The following is a 26,149-nucleotide window of genomic DNA, read 5'->3' as shown; positions in this document are numbered from 1 at the left end:
TTTTCTTTTCTCGGCCAGGATTTCATTTGATGTCTTGCTCCACTTTTCAAACAGAGTAGTATTATTTAGACAGGAATACCTTCTTTTGAGCAACAGACCATGAGTGAAGTTTTAAACCTCTTAATTTTTATTTTTTTGTTATTACAAATGATAGAAATGTAGAAACCAGGACCTTTTTCATCAAAGCCTGATGACCGGCTGGCTGATGTGCAACTTCCAAATATAGGAAGGTTTACACCATTTAGCTTTTAATTTTTTATTTTTTTATTTTATTAAAAGCTGCTTTCTATTAATAAAGGAATGTTCTCATCTGCAACACAGGGGACATGCTAGATGACTTAAGGGGACAGCACACCATATTTTATTTTGATATTTGACCAGTGTTTACTTCTAATGAGAAGCACCTGCACATCAGGGTTTCTGTCAAAGCCTTATACAAAGAGACTGAAGACACCAAAGGATGGTGTCTAGTAAGTATTCAAGTTCTCTCCTTAATAGGCATTCAATGAATGTATTGTTAATAAAAATGATATTAAAAAGGATAGAGTTCACATGAAACTGCAGTGAGGAATTTGAAGAATACATGAAGAAAAGTTTTTTATATTAATTTGACGAAGTAATCTATACTATTAATAAAATTCTAAATCTTTATTTATGTGTGTGTGCCTATATACCAATAAAACTTTCGAATGGATGCACCGAATTGAAAAATTATTTTTTTCCCTGAAAGGTGCGAGTCCCTAGATTGTCCTTATCTATATAGGGTTCGTAACAAACAACGCAGAGTCACACAAACAGCCCAAAATAAGGGTTTTTGGGCCGTTTCGTAAACTTGTTGAAAACATGTCAATGGAATTTAGCACTGTCTGTATACAGTCGCTGTAACATCTTTCGGCATACGGGCAGGACCTGTGGCGCAATGGATAATGCGTCTGACTACGGATCAGAAGATTCCAGGTTCGAATCCTGGCAAGTTCGTAATAATTTTAACCATCATTTTATCCAATATTTACTCATTATCCTTACCCTTAGTTAGAGTATTTTTGATTTTTCAATGATTTTGTTGAATTTCCCATACTCTGAGTTCACAGGGTAAGCGTTAATGGTAAGACGATGTTGAGTGTACTCGATTTTGTGTTTGACTCTGCGTTGTGTGTGCTCATGCGGCACAGCCGCTAGTAAAGAATAATATTATGTTTCACTATCATTCAAATTCAAAACAATGATTAAAAAATGATGTATCTTTTCAGTATTCAAAACCTGAAACTACATATTTTGTGATATTTTATGCTGTGTGGGAAATTCTATTTTTGAAAGACAGTTCAGTTCTTGCACAAGAAAAAAAAAAAAAAAAAAAAGGTATTGTACTTGGAGATAAGTGCAGAAAGTTGAATGTGAGTGACAGCTTTTGAAGAGAAGGAACAACAACCGTGTTTATTAATTGAATAATTTTATGTAGGAAAGTAACAAAGAATGATATACAAAATGGTAAAAGGTGAATATACAGAAAGAGTTATTATGTTTCTGAATTTCTGAGAAGAGGATTAATATATTATTTAATTGGAATTCGTTATTGAGATGGGTATTATTTATTAATTGCGGACTATTATCCTCATCATTTTTTTTTTTTTTTTAGTTGTTGTTTCACGTTTCGCCCAACTATTCCGGCACCTGACATCGTAAAACAACTAAAAAAGATGAGGATAATAGTCTGCAATAAATAAAGAGGATTGATAATTTGGATTATTCAGACTACTGATCTCATCTTGGGTCTTCACAATGTTTCCATCACCATAACCTCCGACCTTCTCTAGAATTTTTCTGCTGATCTCCAAAATCTGTACAGAATTTCAAATGAAACCCCTTATTTAATTCATGTGGGTAGCACGCTCTTGTTCTGTCAGCCATCACTGGGTAGAAGTTTTAAGCAATTCGCAATTGTATTCTTAGTATTGCCCGCACTGAGGATTGAACTGCCAACCTTCAGCAGAGTGTCACTTAGAACTGAATTTTACTCAGAGTACTTTATCGGTTTTCCTTGTGGAAGGAGTTGTGGCAATCTTTAGTGTTTGCAAAAATTTCATACAGATTCTCAGAGTTCGACAAGATACACATAAACGAGGTCAGAGGTTACATCTGCTGAAACATTATGAGAAGAGCACGTAAGATTAGAACTGTAGTCTGAATAATCCAAATGATACAGAAAGAAGGTTTTCAAACAAGTGTCTGTGGAACTTAACAAAGAAGTTTCCTGTTAGCAGGTAATTATGCTTCAGTTCTTCTGGAAGGTTTCGCTTGTGAAAACTATCAGGGACCTTGTGTTGTAGTGCAGTCAACCATTAATTGATGTTGACTGGAGTAATGAAAATGGAAAATAAGACAGGAATCTTAAGTGTTTAGGCTGGTTTGTGCAACTAGAAAGGAAGTAGTGACTGACATTTAACTTTTCACTAATACATGTGACCCTTAAAGAAACAAGGGAAGACAACCACACTGACCAATTTATGCAGGCTTTATAAATTCCTATATAAGAGTGTTTTTGTTTTCTTTAATAAATCATTTTCAGGAGATTAGAACGTGGACCATGGATTTAATTTCATCAACCTTGTAACTTGTTCTTTAGTCCTCACATTCAATAAGTAGGAAGAATCGATGTTTTCTTGGTCATTATCTCTGTATAATTGGTTAGTTTTTGACCATGAAGTATTTTTTTAGCTTATTACATCAGGTGGCTTCATGCCTTGTCTAGAACGATTTACATAAAAAAAGATGTAAATTTCCTTTTAATCTGTTAGTGGAAGGGACTGGATTGAGGGGGGGGGGTGGAGTCTTAGTAGCTTCCCTTTCATAAATACATTCAAATAACTTTGTTAAATTTTATATCTTAAAATACATGATTTATTTTGGCAGTCTATTAATATTCACTTTGTTTCTTACACATATTTTTCTGGATTGGCTTTTGCATCAAATTGATGCTAGGAAGAGATCTTCAATCTCATAATATTCATTATCATTCAACATACATCTCATTAATCCTTATCCTTGAGTGGTTTTAGACCTTGCTAAATAGTGATTCATTAAAAATAGATAAAAATAAGCTCATTTACTTTTGCTCCTTTCCAAGAGGACAAGTGTTGTCTGTAGTCTATACATGTTTATATAGGCAGGCTTAGACGGTACCTAAGAACGCAGTGATTGTGTTTATCTTGATTAACCGACGCAACTCTTAAAGGGACAAAGGAAGACAACCATACTGATTGATCTGTTAGCATGTTATAAATCCCAATATCATCACGATACGAGTCTGACTGCAGTGTATTGGACAAAGATATCGAATGCCGATCTCACTATAAAGGCTTTGATGATAAATTACTTTGCACAATGTCTCAACTAGTTTGGTCACGTCACCTGTCATTGAGTCATCCAAAATGCTCCAAAGCATGCCCCACGCCAAAGTTGTATGGTAGGCCGTCTAAGAAATAAAAGGGATCAGTTGATGACAAACTGATCCTAGAAGGTGATGTAGGCAAAATGACAAGTTGGAAGTCATTGATGACATGTCAGACATCATCAGGACTTAGTAACTACTGTGTCTTGCAATGCATAAGGCAATCAAAATATGCTACCATCTTCGATATGAAGCCAGATCCGCAGCGTCCCTCCAGTTTCTTTCTATTGTAATCAAATCTCTCAATTATCTGTTACCAGTTTATCTTTTAATAAATGGACGTTGTGCAGAGATGGTATCACACGATTTGAAAAAGGTAAAAACAATAATAATTTAAAAAAAAGTTATATTTACAAAACATTTATATTTACACAACTTTATTTAAAATTTCATGAAAACAAATTATATTATTAATATAATTTGTTTTCATTATTATTTTGGATAATAAAATATCAATTCGTGAAAATCCGCTCGAAAACATAAGTTTTATAAATATCTAAATGCACTGTACATAATCAATCTTAATCACAAATAAATAATATATAATTATTTTTAATAATATTAATTCAAACTTTAAAGTTGTATAAAAAAATATATAAAAAAATAACAATTGTTTATAGAGACAATGTGAGTGCGAAGGTCAAGGTAAACCAGTGTCGACCGGTGTGTCCTCTTGCTTTTTCGGATTGAAATCAATTGGGGCCCCGTATTCCCTATTTCGTTCGACCTTCTTAAGTAGGTATGATATGAATACATGAAAATGTTAATAATCTATATATATTATTATCCATATTCGCTTCGCCCATTATCATGCTGTGCACCCCTAAAAAAGGAAAGTGGAATATTCCAAAAAATAAAAACAAAAAATTGGTGTCGCTTTTAAGGCAAAGCTAATAAAAATTATTTGTTCTCCTTGACCTTTGGGCGAAGATTAAAGTGTAGTATCTGCTCTTCAGATGCTACATGTCATTTTTTTGTAAATAATTAATGTCTAAAATTTTCTTCATTTCCAGCACATAATTGGATCCGTGAAAACTAGGAAACTCCAAAGTGAACCATAAAATTTACCCTTTCCTTATATAGAATTCAATGTAAATTTAATGCACGCTAATATTGATTTTAAAGAGAATGGACATGTTTTTCAAAGCTTTAGGAGTTCAATTATGTTTTGTTTTAAATGGATAAAATGTAAAAAACTGAGTTTAAGAAAACATAATGTGTAGTAAAGAATGACTTTGATCACTATTAAGTGATTAGTGTATACCAGCCACAAAAAATGCCAAAATAAATTATGCCTTGTCAGTATTTGCTTTAATCTCTACTAGTATTTTAAAGGAACTGTGAATGTGTGTGAGAGAGAGTTAGTTCCCTATGGACTTGAAAACGCCTAGGCCAATTTTTATGAAATTTCACACACAGATACTTTATGTATCTGGCAGAGTTCTTAGATAGATTTTGTATCGGAATGCTTTTGAAAAGTATCAACAAATCGGAATAATCCAATGAAAGAAGGAACAGACGATTTTGACCAAAGTCCTTACACGGCCCAACATCACTTGAAATAAAAGCAAATATATTCTATTAAAAATTTTTTCTTCAAAATAACTGGATTTGGCATTAAATAACCTGAAATGGGTTGATATACCATAAAACAAAAACAACCAAAACGACCAAATTATCATTTCTAATGTTCTAAAAAAAAAAAATAAGATAAATAAAAAAAAAAAAAATAAATAAAGAATCCGACGGTTGACTTTCTTTTTAATTAAAGTGGAGGATTTATTTTCTTGTTCTTTTCAGGCAGCAGAATTGTCTAAATTTGCTTTCTAGTTTTCCTCTCATCTAAAATGGAGTTATGAAAAAAGGCATGTTTTACTAACTTGTGTAATAGAGTGGATTTATACACAAATACACATTGGTATTTATAACAGAGCGGAGGATGGTCGTCTTTTTGAAAAAACGTCAACAAAATTGTGTCAACAGATAACACACGTACAAATTGCTTAAACGAAATGTTTAATGTAACTTAGAATGAAATATCAATTTCTATGTTATGGACTCATTAGGTTTAGTTTATTTCTTATCAATTTTTTTTCCAGTTATTTAATGCTGGACCCACTAATTTGGGAAAAAAAAATTTCATGCTGTTTATATTTTCAAATATTTATTCATTGTGTTTAGTTTGGTTGTTTTGGAGGGGAAAATTGTTTTATCTTTATTGTTGGTGCATTTAAATGAGGAAACCAATAAATTCAGACAGCTTGATCTGATATCACTAATGGACTCCTCGGTAGAGAGCATGTCCTCATTGCAGACGTGATTGTTTTTGTAAGTTAATATGAACTCTCACAGAATAATTGAAATTTTTTTTTAGCATTATTGCAAAATAGGGAACCTTAATTGCATCGAGTTCTTTTACATTCTCTACCCTGGACTGATGAAATTTAAAAAAAAAAAAAAAGAAAAAAAAAAAAAGGTGACCACACCCTTAGAGCATAAAAAAAAAAAAATTTTTTTTAGTTGCTACGATTATTTTTCACTTCTAAAATTACTATTTAGTTGAACAACTTTTGATTATTTGAGGAAGAATCAACCTCTCTTTTTGGGGAGTTATTTAAAACTAAAGCCCAATTCCCTTTGCCAACAAATTTTGGAATATATTTATAAACTTATTGCATGTAATTAGACATTCAAACACTGCTCTCAAAAAATTATTTAGATTTCGTAACAATTATGTTCAGCTCATAATTAAAGAATACAAGAATAATTTATTTTAAACCTTTTTTTTTTTTTTTACAAAGGAATCCCCACTTATCAAGGCCCAGAGGCCACTCGAGGATAAGGGTTAAAGAGTGTACTGTAGCCAAAAGTACAATATCATAGTAATCGTTAGGAGGGTAAATTTGGCAAATTGGATTAATTAAAGGGAACGGTTCATCAAGAACTTGTTTACATTAGACTTGATGACGGCCATATTGTAGTCAGCTGGAAATCAGGTAAACAGAAGAGAGTTCCACAGGTGTGCAGTTCTTAGAAAGAAGCTTCGTTCATGGAATCTACATTTAGGTATAGATAAAGAGTGGGGGAAATTATTGATAGTGTTTACAAACAAACGAGTGTTTCTCATGAATGTTTGGCGAGGGGGGAACGATAGAGTGGAGCTAGGACGAGCACTTGTTATGAAAATAACGATAAAACAGAGACAGGCTCGCAACGTCTCTTCTGTGAGAAAGAGGTTGCAGGGAAGAGAAAAGGGCATACCCCACTAGGCTACAAAGTCTATTATGAACTCTGTCAAGGCAGGATAAGTTCTTACTATTTGCATCTAATAAGTTTTGTGTGCATTTAGACAGCATTTTTTTTCATTTAATCATTCTTAAAAATAATAGAATTCACTGCTAAATTATACTTTTTTTATTTCTTTGTTATAATTAATCATTAATTGTAATACCTTTTTTATTCATTTTTTAAGGTATAATAAAGCAAGGAATTCTGTTATTTTTTAATGTTTGCTTAAAATCTAATGTTTATTATATATACTAGCAGGGGTGCCCGGCGTTGCTCGGGTGTTTGGAGGTGTATGCTGTGCAAAAAAAGCAAAAAAACAAAAAAAATGGTTAATTTTTTAAAATTTGACCCCTATTATGACCCCTTAAAATTTATAGTTTCGGGCTCAAATCACTTTATTAAGTTAGATCCAGGTTCAAGGAACCTATATCTAAAATTTCAAGTGTCTAGACTCAAAATTGTCGGAGGAGTTTGGTAGAGTTCTTAAAGGTCAAATCGTTGAAATTTGACCCCTTAACAGCCAAATTTCTGGCTGACACCCGTCACATCGATTTTCCCAAATCTCAGTACCCGGTATTTCAAATTTCGAGTCTATAGACTAAAAATTGACAGAGTTATTGCGTAGGGAAATGTACACAGACAGACAGACACACAGACAGACAGACAGACAGACACGTTCACTTTTATAGATATATAGATTAATACAATAGTGTATGTGTTTTCTGTGTCACACTTACATTCTGGTCGTTTAATAGTTATGTTCTTCTATTTCTTGTAATAAATAATTTTACCAAGAATTCTTCATAAGTATTGATTTTGGTTATGGCTGAAGGAACTCAAGTTATATATATATATATATATATATATATATATATATATATATATATATGTATACACATATTTTTCATAAGTTTTTATTTCAGTTTCAATTCAAACTAATGCACCCAAATCATATAGATATACCTTTTTTATTTTTGAAATCGCAATTTTATAACATATAAAAATCGATAGAACATTAACTCTATAATAATATATACAAAATCTGCAAGAATTAAAATATATTCACACATACTTTATGGCCAGGCTTTACAGGGCATTCATGCTAACTTAGATAAATACTTTTGTAAATTTTAACAAAAAAGCTACAATAATGTCAGAGCGTCTCCATTTACACTGAACAGCTACAGAATGCCAACATCAATATATTACATATAATGAGTCTCCTGTGGAATTTCCACATACCCCGCTAGTAAAGATAAATTAAAATAGAAGCATTAGTTATAATTTTAAAACAAAATGTTGTTCAATTAATAATTTAATGACAAAATTATACCGTAATAATTAAATTTAACATTCAAAATCCTATTTTGAAATAATAATACTAATAATGATGATAATAATAATCATAATAATAATAATAAATAACATGCTTGATAATAAGGAAAATGCTTAATGTTTAACGCAATTTAAAAAAAAAGGTGAATTTCTAAGTTTTGGACTCAGAGACTAGTCCGTGCAGAATATATCATTATTATAGTCTTGTTTTCAAAAGCTATGAATTCCCACAGAAAAATCAAAAATTTTTAAGCATTACTGCAAAATTGGAAATGATCTTAATGGCATAAATTCTTTCACCCCTCCCCCATTGACTGATCAAATTGAAAAAAAAGAAAAAGAAAAAAGGGACCACACCCTTAGAGCATTAAAAAAAAAAAAAAAAAAAAAAAAAAAAAAAAATTCACTTGCTACAGTTATTTTTCACTTCTAAAATTACTTTCTTTGGATGATTTAAAGCTCAAGTAACAAAATTCCCTTTTTAAACAACTTTTGGAAGCTAATTACATGCAATGAATTTATAAATAGAGATTAAAACATTACCTTTACAAAATTGGTTACAATTATATAACAATTTGAATCAGTTATAATAGTTTATTTGTCAGACAATACAATAATAATTTATTTTAAAGCTATTTGCATCTAAGCTTTGTCTGCATTTAGGCAGCATTTTTTCGTTGAAGCAAACATTGTTAAAAACAAAATTTTATGCTTATTTATTTTTTAAAAGATATGATTAAGAAAGAAAAGGAATTCACATTTTTAACAATGTTTATAAATAAAGATCAAAATATGCTTACCATAACAATAATTAATTATAATTTAATAACAATTGGTGTTTTATGTTGGAATTGGTCCTTTTGGGTTATTTAACGCTAAAGTACAATTCCCTTTGTAAACGATTCATTACATACAATTGAATACAAGATACTATTTTTACACAAAGCTGAGGGAGGAGACATATTTGTTTCTCAACACTACTAATGTGCAAATGACCATAATTGTTAGGGCGGAGTTAAAAAAAAAATCTAAGCAATAACATTATACAAGAGTATTACAAAAATAAATAACTTAATTATTATTTATGAAATTTAGAGAACATTTATTAATTGATGTCTAATACCTATTGTTAGAATTTTACGGATATCTTGACTTTCACAAAGTGCTTTTACCCCTACTTTGCATCAATCTAAATTAAACTAAATATAGTCTACATTACCCATCCTTACGTTCCAAAATTCATAATGATCTGTTAATTAGTTTAACAATGTGTCCTGTATGTACAAACACGTAAACATATACAAATAACTTAATTTTATTAAGATAGAAATAGGCAATTTGTTTTCAGTTGTGCTTCGTCTAGTATCATCGAAACAATGAAATGCCAAAGCCAAAAGCTACCCAAGGATAAGGGTTAATGAGACTGTCAGTTGAATGATGAAGATGATTGCTTGACAAGTATTTATTAACATTGGATTTGATGATCATGTTGTAGTCTGCTGGAAAGTGATCTTGTGGTAACATGTCCCACGGATGGGAAGTTCTTTGAAAGACACTATATTCTTGGTTTTAAGTACACAGAGGAAGGAAAAGAAAGTTCTTTACAACAATTGTAGAGAGACGAGTTCTTGCTATGAATGTCTTGCAAAGAGAAATCAACGATTTTGGGGTCACTTAATGCCAAAGTATAATTCCTATTGCAAACAATTCATTAATTGTTCGGTATCTGTTTTACAGCATATCAACTGGGGCGATTAATCGGATTAGGAAATAGTAAAAATTTGTGCTTATTTTCAAAGATTTTTTTGTTTTTTTATTTATTTAAAAACTTAGTTTTCCTTAGCTAGTACTAATGATAAAATGGTAAATATTCATTGATTTCAAACTAACAGTAAAAATAAAATCTATAGATCACTTCCCAAAAGTGTATTTTTACATTTGCAAAAATATGCATACACATTACATATGGTTTTACGCTAAAAAAACCCAAAAAACTATAGATTAATATTTTGAGATTTTAAAAGAATCAGAATCGGGAATTTGCAAGAGAATCAGTAATTCTATCAGAATCAGGAAAAATACTGGGATCATCACATCACAAATATCAACACCTTTGATTGCTAATGTAAATGATTTTGCATGTACAATTAATTGAATATAAGTTGCTGTTTTTATACTCATAACTAAGGTAAACAAAAGGGTTTATGGTTTATCTAAGATTATTTATTTAAACCCAGCATAACCAATCCCATAGTCCATGCGACATTAAACATCAAGTCAATGACCCACACCCTGTGGTGAGTGGAGGGAGGAGTCATGGGCAGTGGCTTCAGACATTCAATCATATATAAACTATCTCTCTTTCTCATAATATTTACCAATACTAAGACTTATAACACGAGTCTTTGGGGCATACAATCAAGGAGGTAAATAAAATAAAATTGACCAAAGAAATAAAAAAAAAATATTAAAATCTATTTCTCTTTAGTATTTTACTATTTTTTTTTTTTTTTACGTTTTCTTATTCACACCAAACAAGGCATTTTGCAACTCAGGTGTAAAGGGCTATTGTGATTAGGAGCCAAATCTACCATAATTTCACTATTTTAATGCAATGACAGAAGATGTGACACATCGATCAGAATATAACTGTCACCATCAAACAAACCTTAATAGAAAAATTCAGCAAAAAAATATTAAAAAATATTGGTGGTTCCTTAAGATTAATTTTTATCAACAATAAACAATTTTAGTTCATGTAAATTTTGTTCAAATATATCACACAATATATATAATTTCCACAGCCAAACAACCTCTCACATTTTGAAAATTATATATATCTATAATATAAAGCTGAATGTGTGTGTGTGTGTGTGTGTGTGTGGTCACGAATAGGCGCCTACATGGTTGCCTATTTTAAAAAACTGATTACATATAATGATAGAAGTAGTATAGAGACACAGGAATGGGTATGTTTGATCTGGCAGAACGGGGGGGGGGTCATTAAAATTGTGGGGTCTGCGTTTGCACCTGGATTCCATAGAATGGAAATAGGCACAAACTTTAATAAAGACTTTTCATATCTATCTGCGTAAGTATACTTTGATAATTATGTTTCAGTTTGAAGAAATATAGTATAATAAAATTATGGGGTGTTCGTTCGCACCTGACCTCCATAGAACGGAAATATGTCACAAAGTTTAACAAGGTTTTTTAATATAGATCCACAGAATATTGTGATAAGTGTTTCAGTGTGAACAGATATGGTATAATAAATTATGGGGTTTATCTATTTTATTTTTACTTTCATCATATTTTTCTTTGGTTTTGATATCCCCAAATTCAACCCAAATTTACAACCCTTCCTTTTCATAACCTATCATACTTTCATAAATCAGAGTTCATTTTCTGTAAGCTGTTTTTGAACCCAGTCAATGACAGGTACTTTTGCTAGTATATTTTAATTTTATAGAGGGAATTAGACCTGGAGTCTAAAAAGCAAAGTTTATTTATGTGTCAATACTTGAAAATAATCTTACTCATGATACTGTGGATATGTAATAAGCTCAATTGGTATATTTCTCCTAGAGCTATATTAATATTGATTATAAAGATTAATAATTATATAAATTATGAATCAGTTTCAACAGGAAAAAAAACGAACAAAATCAACTTGAGTGTACAATTGTTTTGGAAACGATATTGATTTTATTTTACAATTGACAATAATCATTGAGAATAATTGTGTTCGAATGTTCATCTCATCAGCAGCACTAAAAAGCCCAAAACCCGGAAGCATGCACACAAAATTTTATTGAACAACTTAAAACAAATTTACTAATGAATCTCAAGGAACATCCACCTAGCTTACTACAAAATGCAAGTTTTATTTTGGTGTCTTAAATTCACCCCTTTTTGTGCTGATGATGAGATGAACATTCAAACAATTATTCTCAATGATTATTGTCAATTGTAAAATAAAATCAATAGTTTTTGAAACGATCGTACACTCAAGTTGATTTTGTTCGTTTTTTCCTGTTGAAAATGATTCACAATTATTAATCTTTATAATCAATATACATATATATGTATATATCCCTGAAACAGTGTTTCATGGTAAACAACTGATGATCCCTTTAAGAACATTGGTACTATTGTTTGTTCATGTAAGTAAAACGATTCAGCGATGCAGGAAATTAATTGACTTATTGACGAAATAATTTTCCAACAAAAAACATTTTTATTTACTTTTTTATTTATTTATAGTTTTAAAGATTTTTAAATAAACTTCCAAGACATATATATATATATATATATATATATATATATATATATGCATATTTTTTTCAATGAAGGAGACGGTGGTGAGTTTGAGGAGGTGAGGATGAGGTCTCCAAAATTTCACTAATCTAGGGAACACCCAAAACATCATAATCTTACCCTGTGTGAAAGAGAAAGAGACGATTATAACAATGATCTTAAAAAATTGCATTACTTATGTATTATATTCCTCTGAAATTTTGTATGAACCTTTGTTATGATAAGGTGCAGTGAACGAAGTATGATATCCATTCAATAAACAAAGGTTGATAGGGATTAGTATTTAATGCAAAAAATGAGTACAAATCAAAACATATTCAACCATCAATTCAGCATAAAGCACTCATTCTATGTCAATAGGCTTTAATTTTTGCCCATTTTTTTAATGGGCTAAATAGTCTAGTCACTTATATAATCCCTTGGAAAACATCATCAATGTAGGTGTACACGCAGAAATTCCGTAGAGTTAAGGCAATATCATAAAAGGTAACGAAGGCAGGTAATGACAATCGTATCGATATATAGATTGTCAGGGTTTATGGCAATGCAAGTCTTCTTAGTCTTTTCAAAATTACATTTAAAAAAAAATTTATTTACCTCCCAACACAATTCTTTGAAAAGTTATAGCTTCATATTCTTGAGATGCGAAATTGATGAAGTCTTAGAAACTTATGTTTTGTTTTTTTTTTGGTAAAGAAAGAGACTTCATCTTTTTAATGACACATCATTACAGAGGTAAAGCTTTGTCAATATTTTTCTATAGAAGAATTTAGCTCTGAGGTGAGAGAAGCCCGCCCCCCCCCCTGCTCGGCCTTTCCTCTATATATTGATATAAAACTTCATAAAAATAATAAAGTAGTAGTAGTAGTAGTAGTACATACCGGTGGTTAGGATAATCATGGAGATATCAACACATGTGGGGAAACGAAGAAGGAAAAGAATCCATATTAAATTAAGTAAATTCCATTGTCGAATCTTTTAGGGTCCAAGAGTTCAAATACTGGAAAAGAAACTTCCGCTAAATTTCTCCACGAAAAGCCATGTTGGAAGAGTCACACACACAAAAAAAAAAAAAAAATGAAAACAAGTCCATAGACTAACTCCACCACAGTCTGCTGTGATTCTGGTACCACCACCACCAACAACAACAACAACAGGGGAAAAAAATATATCAGCAAGAAGATAGAGTAAGTAAAAACTTTTTTTTTTTTTTTAAGTGGTGAATGAGTTGTGTGGGTGTGTCTGTGGAGAGGGAATAAGGGAGGGAGAGAGGGGAGTGAGCTGAGGGGTATATGTGTAAAGAGGAATTGAGTGGCACACATTTTTCTCCCACCTTCTACACCCCCTCCTCCCCGGCCACTCCGGAGGTCTTGTTGATGTTGATGATGATAATGATGATGCCCAAGTAATTGAATCTCGCTCCTGCTGATTAAAGAGATTGCGGAGAGAAAAAGAAAGAGAAGAGAACTCTTGTCTTTTTCTTCCTTTTAGACGACCCCCCCCCCCCAAACAAAAAACTTCAACGCTTGCTATGCAACATGTATCCTGCAAGAATTTTGCTTCTAACAGTTCTTCATTACAAATGACTGGCAGCAGACATTATTATTATTATTATTATTATTATTATTAGTAGTAGTAGTAGTAGTAGTAACAGTATCGTTATTCAAAGATCCCATCTGTTAGGCAAATGATCTTATTATTGTCAATGATTTAAGAGTTCGGAATCTTTTAGATTAAATTAGCAGGGTTACCAGGCATTGCCCTGGAGGATGCAAAACAAAAATAATAGAGTGTGCAGCATCTTATTTTTAAAAACTTCTTTACCTCTACCTTTGACTGGCCACACACTCTCTCTGGCAACTGGTTCATTAAAAAGAAAAAAAAAAAAAAAAAAAAGAAGCTGACTGACTGTTTAACTTATTTTTTTTCTTGTCGTTTTCATCCCTTTACCAGTAGTAATAATAATAATAAAACGTAACTTTTGACCCCCCCCCCTAATTTTTTAATTTTAATTCACCCAAAACAAGGCACACCGTCACCGATGCATCAGAAGACTACTAGAAATTTGGAACCATATCCATAGGGGCATCCTAAGTAGAAAGTCGTGAAGTGAGATGTTTGTTCAGATTACATTTAAATTTTTGCATGTTGACATAATCAGGGAAACAGAAAGCAGGGAAGGAATTCCAAAGGTTAGCAGTTTGAGAAAATAATCTATTAAAATAGAAAACCCTCTGGTATCTGGGGCCTCCTATAGTGAATGGATGGGATTTAGTCCATTGCTGGGTTAGTCAAGTGTATTTATGTCAAGGGGACATCAAAGCACCAAGTTCATTAAAGCATATGCCATTGAAGTTCTTGTAAAACAAACACAGAGATGCAACATCGCAGTAATGGAACTGGAGCTTAGCAGACAGTGTAGGACTTATTAGATTGAAGATTCTTTTTTGAGCCCCGTTTGAGAGAGAGAGAGAGAGAGAGAGAGAGAGAGAGAGACAGACAGACAGACAGACAGACAGACAGACAGACAGACAGACAGACAGAAAGACTGAGACCAGTTGTTGATGCCCCAACCCAGATGTGACAACAACACACCATGCATAGGAAAATGGTAGCTTATAGAGATATAGAATATTGACATGTGTGAAAAGTTTCTAGTATGGCAGACGGAGCCCACTTTACTTGCAGCAGTCTCGACAATATCTTTCATGAATTTGTTCCAATTCATGGTACTTGAGAATGTTAGGCTGAGGAACTTGAAAGTTGGTCTCTCAGGTAGGATGCCATCAGCCATAACAATTGAAGGTGTAAAAGGTTTCTTGTAATTTTTAAAAAGAAAGCTTTGCCTTAGTAGCATTAAATGTTACCATCCATTTATGCACTCATTCAACTACAAACTGGAGATCACTTTTTAAGGAATCGACCATTGCCTTAGATATATACACATTCGTTTTACCCACATGTTCAGAATAGAGTGCGGTGATATTGGCAAATATATGCATCTTAAACACAATTACAGGGTGGAACGATAACATTGTCACCTTAGAAAAGACGACATGGTTCCATTTCCGTTTGATGAAAGCCGTTTTCTTTTATTGTTACAGACCATCTACTAGTTGGTCAGTGGTGTACAAATCCCAAGAGCGATAGGAGCCTTCTATCATGTCTGAAAGTGGCACAATGTTCAACGAGCAAGCTCGGAAATGCACTGCTGTACAACGCATGATCTCTACTGATCAAAGTTATGACAACAGAACCATTGCTAGCACCCTCAAAATGCATCGCTGGAGTGCCACGAATAACAGAGACGTGCCCAGGGTGATGAAAACAAAGTTTCCTGCAATGGTTATAGTTTTTAGTGTGGTTTTAAGTGAGAGCCACATCATACAAACTCACATCTTTGAAGTCAGTTTGAAAGTCAACACCAAGGTATACGAGTGTGATGATCCCCTGGTGCAATCAGGTGGCTGCTGGCAGACCCTGGGTGTGGCAGCAGAATTCAGCGCCAGCTCACAAGTCCAAAGAGACCAAAGCTTGATTTCAGAAGGAGTGCTACAACTTTCTACCCTTCTCTCACTGGCCTCCTTCTTCCCTCAACCTAAACCTGCTGGACTACTTCGTTTGGTCATATGTCGAGAACATCATCAATATGTCCTCCCACAACACCAAAACCAGCCTGATTGCCGCTATCTGCTGAGTATTTGCCAAGCTCCCGTTAGCGCTTGTAGAAAAGGCATGCTCCCAGTTCCAGACCCATATCAAAGTGATGATTGAGGCTACATTGAATAGATATCAGCTCTCCTACTCTATGGACGGCAACGATCAGGCTGGCTTTGGTGTTGTGGGATGTCACATGGATGATGTTCTCAACGTATGACCAAACGAAGCAATCTAGCAGGTTCAGGTTGGGGAAGGAGGAGGGCCAGTGAGAGAATGGTACAAAGTTGTAGCACTCCTTCTAAAGACAAGCTTGGGTCTCTTTGGACTTGTGAGCTGGCACAGTCCTGCTGTCATACCCAGGTCTGCCAGTGGCCACCTGATTGGACCAGGGGATCACCACTCTTCAGCACATCCAGGTACACATTGGTGTTGACTTTCAAGCCGATTTCGAAGATGTGAGGTGGCATGATGTGGCCTTCACTTGAAACCACACCAAAGACCATAACCGTGGTTGGAAACTTCAATGAGCTGTGCCCTCAAGCATTGAACCATCTGGATTTGTATTTTGAGGGTGCTGGCAATGGTCCTGTTGTCATAACTTGGATCGGTAGACAGCAGGAGTTGTACAGCAATGCATCTCTGATCTTGCTTGTTAAACACTGTCACTTTCAGACAACTTGGGATTTGTATAAAACTGGCCAACTAGTAGATGGTCAGCAACAATAAAAGAAAACCGGTTTTCATCAAATGGAAATGGAATCATGTTGTCTTTTCTAGAGCAACAATTTTATCATTCCACCCTGTACTTTTCATAATAGTTTTAATGGCACTGTCAAGTGAATTTAAGTTGTGCTGTCTATAGGAGTTACTCTATGTTAATGAATTAGTTATTGGAACAGCTAGAGGATAAACAAAAAATATGGAAAACTGACCTGGAAGCCAAGCGTTTATGGATATAATACACTGTAACCTGTGTTTATTGTGGGTCTTCAAAAAGTCCAGTGACTTGAAGAGTAAGTTAGCCCACAATCCAAAAGATCCCTGGGATAGTTATGCCCTATTGATGGTAGTCTCCACAAAGAGATTATACTAGATGACAACACCCTGAAGGTAGTAGCCCTTTCCTGTTACCTAGAAGATATATGGCCACGTGCAAGTGGTTGATTTGAGCTCTGTGCATCTAAAAGAGCGAAGACAGAATTGATGCAATTTTGTGAGCTGCTGCCTCTGATAACATCACAAACTATTCTCCTCTACATCCAGGATAGAAGGTTGTATAGCAGCTGTATCAGGGGTGCCAGGTTATATAGTGTAGGAGATCTGAGATAGGCATGTCTTCACAAAGGGATGGTATTAAAGCAGTCCTGTTTTTAAATCTCAGAAACATCTACATAGTAAATAGTGTTACGATTCCCATTTTCTATTTAACAATTCAAATTGAGGTTTGATTTTCTCCACCTCACATTTTCAAAAAGACTCAATTCAAATGACTACATTGAGTTGCTGTTGACATTTTGTCAAGTATTTGGGTAAAGAGGGTGGCTACATGAATTTTTAATCAAAATTGGAATGATGGTTACTGGATATAAAGTTTAGTACCATTATATCTTGGTTTTAATCCTCATAAGGAGTCATAAAATTGGTGCAAACTTCTGCATTCTGGCGGGAGTGGATAAACATTGGCTGTCCCAGGAAGGATATTCTAGTTTGATAAAAATGTGTTATCAGGCCAAGAGCCAAATGCGAAAAATGCCTTTTCAAGATGAAGTGTTTTATGGTTTTCTTATCATGGAAATGCAATGAAAGTAATCAGTTGCTTCCTTAAATAGCAACTTTGTTTCTACAAAAGGGAAACAGTGGCTGTAACATTTATCACATGCCCCTTGTTGGCCAGTTCTTCAAACTAGTGTCACATACCCCCCCCTCCCCGTGCACCTGACGAACTGTCACGTACATACCCATTACCACCTCTTCTCCACACAATGTTATCTGTAATCATTTTCAGGCTTTGCTTCTTCCAGCCCCACCATCATCACAACAACTTCCAAATCCCTCTCCCCTTCAAAAAACGACAAGCCTGCACCCAAAAAGACCCTACTTCTCCAGACCCACTTTTAACCCCATCTCTTGAGACAAAAACACAGTATTATATCTGTCCACCCCATCTCTCTCTAATTCCAACTCTCAAAGCAACTGAAAGACATTTTCTTCAACATTGGTTGATTTTTTTTTTTTTTTTTTTCTTACTCCCATCATGGACCCCCCTCCTCCGGAAAAACACAGATAAGTCTCCTTATCAAGTAAGTACTTCACATGAACTTCTAATTGTCATTATTCCTTAAAGGCCATTGCCATGTTCAGAAGCTTGTGGCACAGGGTGGCTTTTAACCATCGACAGCTTTCGGTTTGATTGCTTTGTTTTACAGCATATCAACCCTTTTTGAGTTATTAAATGCCGAATCCAATAATTTTTTGGGAAAAATGGTTTATGCTTCAAGTTGTTTATATATTCAAATATTTATTCATAATGTTTGGTTTGGTTGTTTTGTAGAGAAAAATTGTTTTTGTTGTTGACTTTGCAGAATATGATTGAGTTTTGCAAAGGGAAAGGGGGGAAAAAAAAACATTAATAAATTATAGCAGTTTAGAGACCAGTCAAAATGAAGATTTTTTTTTAAATGCATTTTATTTAAATTATTTACATTAACCCTTTATAACCTGAATTATGATGTAAATGAGTTAAAAAAAATATTTATTAATTTTAGATGGCGACATACTGAATGTAAGCAATGGACACTTGCAATCTGGAAGTATCTGGCATCTACCCAGATACTGAACTAATACATACAAAGCATGTCTGAATCAATTCCCACATTATTTATGCCGTTGTATTTATTTATGACTGAATGAATTAGTTCAACCAGGTCATAAAGGGTTAAAAGTTTATTAAATGAGTATGTGGGATCTCCTTCCACAAGTGAAAAATTTACTTTCACCATGACTAAAGTTTGTGCAAAATTAAAAAAAAAATCCAAGGCATGGTTATGGAGATAAGTGTGAATGGATGAATGATTTGAGGGCAATTTTACTCCAATAACTTCACTCCAGGTGGAGGAGACAACCAAAGTTATCTTGGAAAATGCGTTCTGGTAAAAATTTACTTTCACCATGACTAATGTTCATGCAAAACTTAAAAAAAAATCCAAGGCATAATTATTGAGAAAAGTGTGAACAAATAAACGGATGAACGGGAGTGAATTACTAAGTCCAATCGCTCCTTTTTCGGGTGGGGTGAGGGGGGGGGGGTTGGTTAGTTGTTTTTGTTTTACGGCATATCAACCTTTTTCAGGTTATTTAATGCCGAATCTAGTTATTTTGAGGAACGATTTTTAATGGAGTATATTTTAGTCAGATTCTATTTAACCTATAGTTAGGATCCTAACAGGTACTACCACTCTGGGTCAGAGTGGACCTGGGAGCAATGGCAATTAAAGGGTGGCTCCACACTCCCCAAGGCCCGCAAGGTGGGGCCTCACCATCGGATATAGTTTTAGGTCATATCCAGGACCGGGTAGAGGGACACACACACACACACACAAAAAAAGATCTGCATTTTGACTGATCTCTAAAAACGTTATAATTTTCAAACCTAAATAGTGAAAATACTGTTACTACTAAATAACATCAATGTTTGGTGCATTTAAGTCAGGAAGCCAATATCTTCAGACAGCCTGATCTGGCAGCATCATACGAGCAGTAGTCAGAATAATCCCTTACAAGAAATTCTAAGTTGAAATTGTAAAAGAATTTCATTATATTTACCCGTTTTTGCACTCCAAACGAGGTTAGTTTGTGATACGCAGATTAAATGTTCAACAACTGATTGCACAGTCAACAGAAAAAAGTAATTTGTTTTTAATTGTTGAAATGAAATCTAAAAATGACTTTTTTTTATTTTCTTTTTGAAAGAATGGCTGGAATTTTCTTTTCTTTTCTCTAAACATAATCTCATCCACAGAGGACCATTTTGGTTCTTGTTCAAATAATTGCAACCCATAAAAAACAAAAAACAATTCTTTTCTCAGCTGTGAACGATCATTTGTAATTAATAATTTTGCCACCAAAGTATTTTTAAACACTTCGTCCCGCAAGACTGGTTGGATTTTTTTTTTTAAGTGCAGCCATGTTAATGCTGATTAGAAATTTATTATGCTCATTATCCTCTTGTTGTTGATCAATCTAACATATAACGCTATCTTGTTGAATTTTAAAAGTCAGACATAAATAGCATTTAAGCTGACTAATAAAACCATTTCTGACTAGCAAAACAAGAATCAACAATACTTTTGTATTATTCAGCAACTACAGCCATTTGAAAAAAAAATTGTAAGGAAGGAGAAATCACCAATATTTGTACTTATACATAAAACAACATGCATATAAAAAATAATAAAAATAAAAAAATCTTTAAAAAAATAAACAATGTCCTTTTAAGGAAGATATGAATATTAGTGTAGTCATTGAATGAGAGACAATTTTATTAATAAACATTTATCTCTGAAACAATTGTACACAAACTTCTGTTGATGTTGAAGTGTTAGAACTGAAATAAATGAATGTCATATTTTTGTTTGTCTTTAAATTGTCATATATATATATATATATATATATATATATATGTATATATGTATGCTGTCCCAGTGTAAAATTTGCTGTAATATAACCTATTTGGTGTAAAATTCTTATACTGATGAGACTTGATTTCAATAAAATTTAATATCATCTCAAAAACTATCTCTATGAACCTTCACATAAATGACTTTAAAAATCATAACCTTGCATCCATTATCTATATAAATAAAATAAAACAGTAGATGTATGTGTGTGTGTGTGTGTGTGTGTGTAAATATCTAACAGGTAAATGCTTAAACTACTGGTCACATAACACTGAAATTAACAGGAAATAGTAATTATACGCCAAGGATAATTTATAACAAGTAAAATCTTTCTTTGGGTTGCTAAATAACGCATACAGACATATATCGGCATGTTGAAATGCAAAATGCTCAGTTCTCTTGGCTGACATGTTTATACTTCTTTCTGTGCATGCTTATATAAAATTAATTTCTTCAAGTGTGTTAATATTTAGACTATTATCTGTTTTGATACCAACTTCGAGACATTATATATATATATATATATATACATATATATATATGAGAAGAAGCCATTATGAATTAATGTTTTGTTTAATCAATAAGATAATTATCTATGAAGACGGAATATTCAAATATATCAAATACAACCTGGCAATGCCGGGTACTTAAGCTTACAGGAACTTTTGGCTTGTAAACTTAATTTTTACTTTTTGATTATATATATAAGTATAAAAAAATCAATATATGAAAAGTGTCTATATTTATATCTTTTCTCTATTTATTTCTTATGTGTTGACATGGAATACAAAATGCCTTTTGAAAAAGTCGCTTTTTTTAAAACGAACATCATTTTGGACCGTACTTTTGGTCTTCGTCATTGTCATATATATCTTTATGATTTTCTTGTAAATATTCCAAGATTAATGTTTTTCCAGTTATAGCAGAATAGACAATAATATAAACAAATAGTACTAATGAAACAGATCTGTAACATATACTCTTATGAGAAAATGAAAGAACATGTTTTCAAAAATTGTGAATTGAACTTTCAATATATATATATATATATATATATATATATATATATATATATTTGATTGAAAGTATCAATTCATTTCTGATGGTTAATATTTCTATCCGAAAAATACAAGTGTCCACCTTCAGATTTTAACTGTCACACCTTAATAATTTACCCCCCCCTTCTCGTCTAAGAACTAAAGAATGCTCAACTTAGAATTGATGTGCATCTCATCCCATGACTGAACTATCTTCTTTTTTTTTTTTACATAGGCATAATCACTTATCAAGACCCAGAGACCACTCGAGGATAAGGGTTAAGCGTGTACAGTAGTCAACTGGACAATATAGTAATTGTTAGTAATGGAAATTTGGTAAATTTGTTAACTTAAGTGGAACGGCTCATCAAGAACTTGTTTACGTTGGACTTGAAGATAACCATATTGTAGTCAGCTGGAAAGCAGGAAAACGGAAGACAATTCCACAGGCGTGCAGTTCTAAGAAAGAAGCTTTGTTCATGGAATCTACGTTTAGGTTTCGGCACAGATAAAGAGTGGGGGGAATTATTGACAGTGTTTTCAGCTAGATGAGTGTTTCTTGTGAAAGTTTGGCAAGGGGGGACCATAGATTGAAGCTCAGTAGAGCACTTGCCATGAAAATAACGATAAAGCAGAGACAAACACGGAACATCTCTTTTATGAGATAGAGGTTGCAGGGAAGAGAAAAGGACATCTACGTCTCCCTTGATTCAGAATTGAAGTGCTCCAAACTGCTTCAAAATTCGATTGTCCCTCTCTTAGAATTAAAATCTCTTCCCCCTGAACATTAGTCTCCCTTCAAAATTGATGTGCCTCATCAGAGAACTGAAATATCTCTTGCATTGGGAAGCACAAACATAAATAAAAAGAACTGCAGTGAACAAATGGCTAACAGATTTAAAAGTCACAGTCCTTTTCATAATAAGCTCCTTGTCGGATTTTTAGTTTTCTGCTATATTTGGAGAATTTCGCTGAAAGAAAACGAGTAAAAAAGAGAAATGGAAGGTGATAAAATGTGCACTTGTGTGTTGGCGATGGAAATAACAAGTGATATGAACTTACCATCGTATCTGGATGTGGAGAGACTGGGCAAACTATGAGAGCTGGTACTGCGGCTGAGGTCTGATGCTCCAGATCCCGATAGGGATGTGGAACTATGTGATAATTCAGCCGCTATCTCACTCATGCTGCGGACAGGGTGGAGAGAAGACTGAAACAAAGAGGAAGACAACAGCGTGATAAGAAAACAACAAACAAAAAAAAAAAAAAGGAGACAAGTTCACAACAATTAAGATAGAAATGCACGAAATAATGAAATTGAAAATTTGAAACTCTTCAGTTTTTGAACATATTGAACAGAAAAGCATGATGAATAATATTGCTTTTTTTATCTTTTATAATAAAAACAAGAAAATTTAAAGACAGAACTGGCAGCAAAGTAAACTTTGTATGATAGACAAGGTTGTTTTTTGTAGATTTCTGAGAGAGAAAAAGAGAGAGTTGGCAGGAGAGATGGAGAGAGAGTGAAAAAAAAAAAGAGTTAGTAGGTGAGAGAGTAAGCTAGAGCAGATGAGAGAGTGAACGAGTGAGAAAGTGAAAGATCTTCCATCTTCTTACCCCACTTCTCCACTCATCTTGGCAAACGAGAGATAGAGAGCAATTGTTGAATGCATGCATATCGCATTTTGTCCAGGTAAAAAAAAAATAAAATATAACCACAAAAAAAAAAGAAGAAAAAAAATGCAATCTATCATTCATTTGTTTGTCAAATTCTAAAGATGCAGTCATCCTCATCCCAAAAAAGGGAAACTGATAATCAGGTCAAGGAATTATATCTACCCAAAGCAGAAAACAGGAAAATGTGTAAGTAAAAAAAAAAAAAAAACTATTTAGTAAAACAAATGTGAGAAGAAATATCTTTGTGAATGATAAGAACTAGGAAATTTTGTTTGAATAAAAGAAATAAGAAAAAAGAAGGAGAAATGGAAGAATGGGTAAAGGGAAAAGGGGAGAAAGGGAGAAAGGGAAAAGGGGAGAAAGGGAAAAGGGGAGAAAAGATAAAAGTTATAGGTAGGAGGAAAACAATGAGCAGGAAAAGAGTTCTACAACTTGGTAGTTCTTCGAAAGAAGCTACTGGAATAAACTGTATTACAATGAGTGATCAAAACAGTGAATTGATGGAAACCATCAACGAGCTGGAACAAAAAAAAGCGGGGAATAGATCAGACAATTCTGAAGAACACATGTCATAATAGTATTTATAAAAAAGACTGAGACTAGCAACATCACGTCTGTGAGAAAGAGATTGCAATGAAGAAGAAAATGTAAGGTTAATCAAATTACAGATATGTTCCTATACTTCAAGAACCATGAAATGAGATCGATTCACTAGCCCAAATATGACAACACTACTCCATGCATGGTCTGATAGTACATTTGTAGAGATAGAAAATAGCCTTGAGTATGAGAAAGTGTTTAGAGAGAACCAATTTTATATAAATTGTAGATAAAGGATTTAATATATGGACTCCAAGAAAGATTTGATGAGAAAGAAAGACTAAAAAATTTTAGAGTTGATTTCTCATTGAGAGCAGAGCCATCCATAAGAATCTCAGAAAGAAAAGGACACGCCTACAATTGAAAGACAATAGCTGAGTTTTAACAAGATTAAATGAAACAAGCCATTCCTTACCATAACTGAACCCAAGCCAACTTCTAGATCAGCTCCATATTTAAACTGATCTGAGGAAGATGGTCGAGAAGCAATACCAGAATAGAGGCTGGGGTCATGTTAATTTTCTGAATAATATTCTCTCAAAGGTCATTTATATAGAGAAGAAACAGTGTTGGACCTAGAATATGACCTTGATGAACACCTGCATTGATAAGAAAAGAAAACGAAGATACACCATCCAGAGTTATTCACCAGCTTTGATCAAAAAGAAAAGACCTAATGTCAAGAACTTTACCACCAATAATCTCAAAGTTTGTGTAGAAGACAAGAATGCCACAATCTGTTGAACGCTTTCAAAATGTCCAGTGCAATGGCCTTAATCTCTCCTGAATTACTCACAAGCTGACAAATCCATTTAGTTAAAACAGTTAATAGATCAGCTGTTGAAGAAAAACCACAAAAGCCATACTGAACATCACTAAAGAGGCCCAAACTTTTCAGAAAATGAACAACCTCTCAAAAACTTTGCTAATAATGGAGAGAAAGCTAACAGGATGATACTTAGTTGAATCAGACCGATAAGGACAACAGAGGACTCCTTCCAGCAAGAAGGTTAGCAGAACTCAGGCAGAGATTGAATAATTTTGAGAGGATAGGAGAAAGTTTAGGAGTACAACGTTTGAGAAAAACAGGAATTAATCAAACCTCAGACTGGTCAAGATCAGCAAGAACTCTAGCAATTATCTTATATATATGTGTGTTCAAATACAATAGAATCCCAGGATACGGTGGCCCTAGAATACATTTTTTTTTCAGGTTGCGATGTGGAATACAATGTTTTTCCAGCCCCTGGTTATGGCATTTGCCCCGCCTTAAGGTGTTATTTATAATGTTATTTGATTATATACATATTATATACTGTACTGTATTTTATTACTAATTTTTTATGCCATATCCAGGGGTTCTACTGTATATTGATAGCATAAACTTAAAGCCAATATTTCAAAACTGCTAAATACAAAGTAGAGGTTTTATAAATAAAAATTTACATAAACATTAGAAATAGTATATGTAGATGAGGCACGTTAGTGTTGAAACACTAATTCGCATGGATGGTTTCTAATCATATTATTTGGATTCTTTACACTACTGTTCTCATCTTGAGTGCTATTTTCACATTGTTTTGGTCAATGTAACCTCTGACCTTCTTCAGGTGTATCTTGTTGAACTTAGGAATCTTTTTGTTGAACTCAGGAATCTGCGTGGAATTTCGATTGGAAACTTTTATTTAGTTCACAGGGGTAGTATGTTCTTGTTCCATCAGCAATGACTGGATAGAGGTTGACAGAAATATTTCCAGAGTTCAACAAGATACACCTGAAGAAGGTTGCAGGTTACATCGACTGAAACATTGTGAAAATGACACTAGACGAAAACAGTAGTCTGAAGAATCCAAATAACCATTCCTCATCTAAAAAATTCAGAAATGTAACTGCTTCTTATATTTAGATATGGTCATTGCCAATTGTTTTACAAAAAAAAACAAAAAAAACATCCCTATATGCTGTGGCTCAGTAAAGGATTTGGAAGAACACACAAACTTAGGCTAAGATGAAACAAAGTATATTGAAGAAAATATTGATACAGAAAAGAGTGATTGAATATGAGTTTGACTGCCAAGCATTTGACTGTGGTTAACACAACACCAACA

The 26,149-nt window shown here is 33.3% G+C and overlaps 1 protein-coding gene and 1 non-coding gene across 29 annotated transcripts in view; one reads left to right on the top strand and one right to left on the bottom strand.

Moving 5' to 3' along the window:
- Positions 1–26,149, bottom strand: part of LOC145249568 (uncharacterized) — a 585,438-nt gene that overhangs the window by 122,031 nt on the left and 437,258 nt on the right. For all 28 annotated transcript variants that reach the window (XM_080111254.1, XM_080111253.1, XM_080111255.1 and 25 more), the window contains one exon: positions 22,827–22,974. In XM_080111254.1, coding sequence (XP_079967380.1) covers positions 22,827–22,974 — 148 coding nt within the window. The remainder of the gene's footprint in view (positions 1–22,826; positions 22,975–26,149) is intronic.
- On the top strand, positions 906–978 carry Trnar-acg (transfer RNA arginine (anticodon ACG)). Its single transcript has one exon. It is a non-coding gene; the product is annotated as a tRNA-Arg (tRNA).

Source organism: Euprymna scolopes, chromosome 28 (assembly GCF_053919585.1).
Source record: "Euprymna scolopes isolate OS-2025 chromosome 28, ASM5391958v1, whole genome shotgun sequence".
NCBI classification, from domain to species: Eukaryota; Metazoa; Mollusca; class Cephalopoda; order Sepiida; family Sepiolidae; genus Euprymna; species Euprymna scolopes.
The sequence above is the reverse complement of the archived record's forward strand: the minus strand, read 5'-3'. Positions and strand labels throughout refer to the sequence as shown.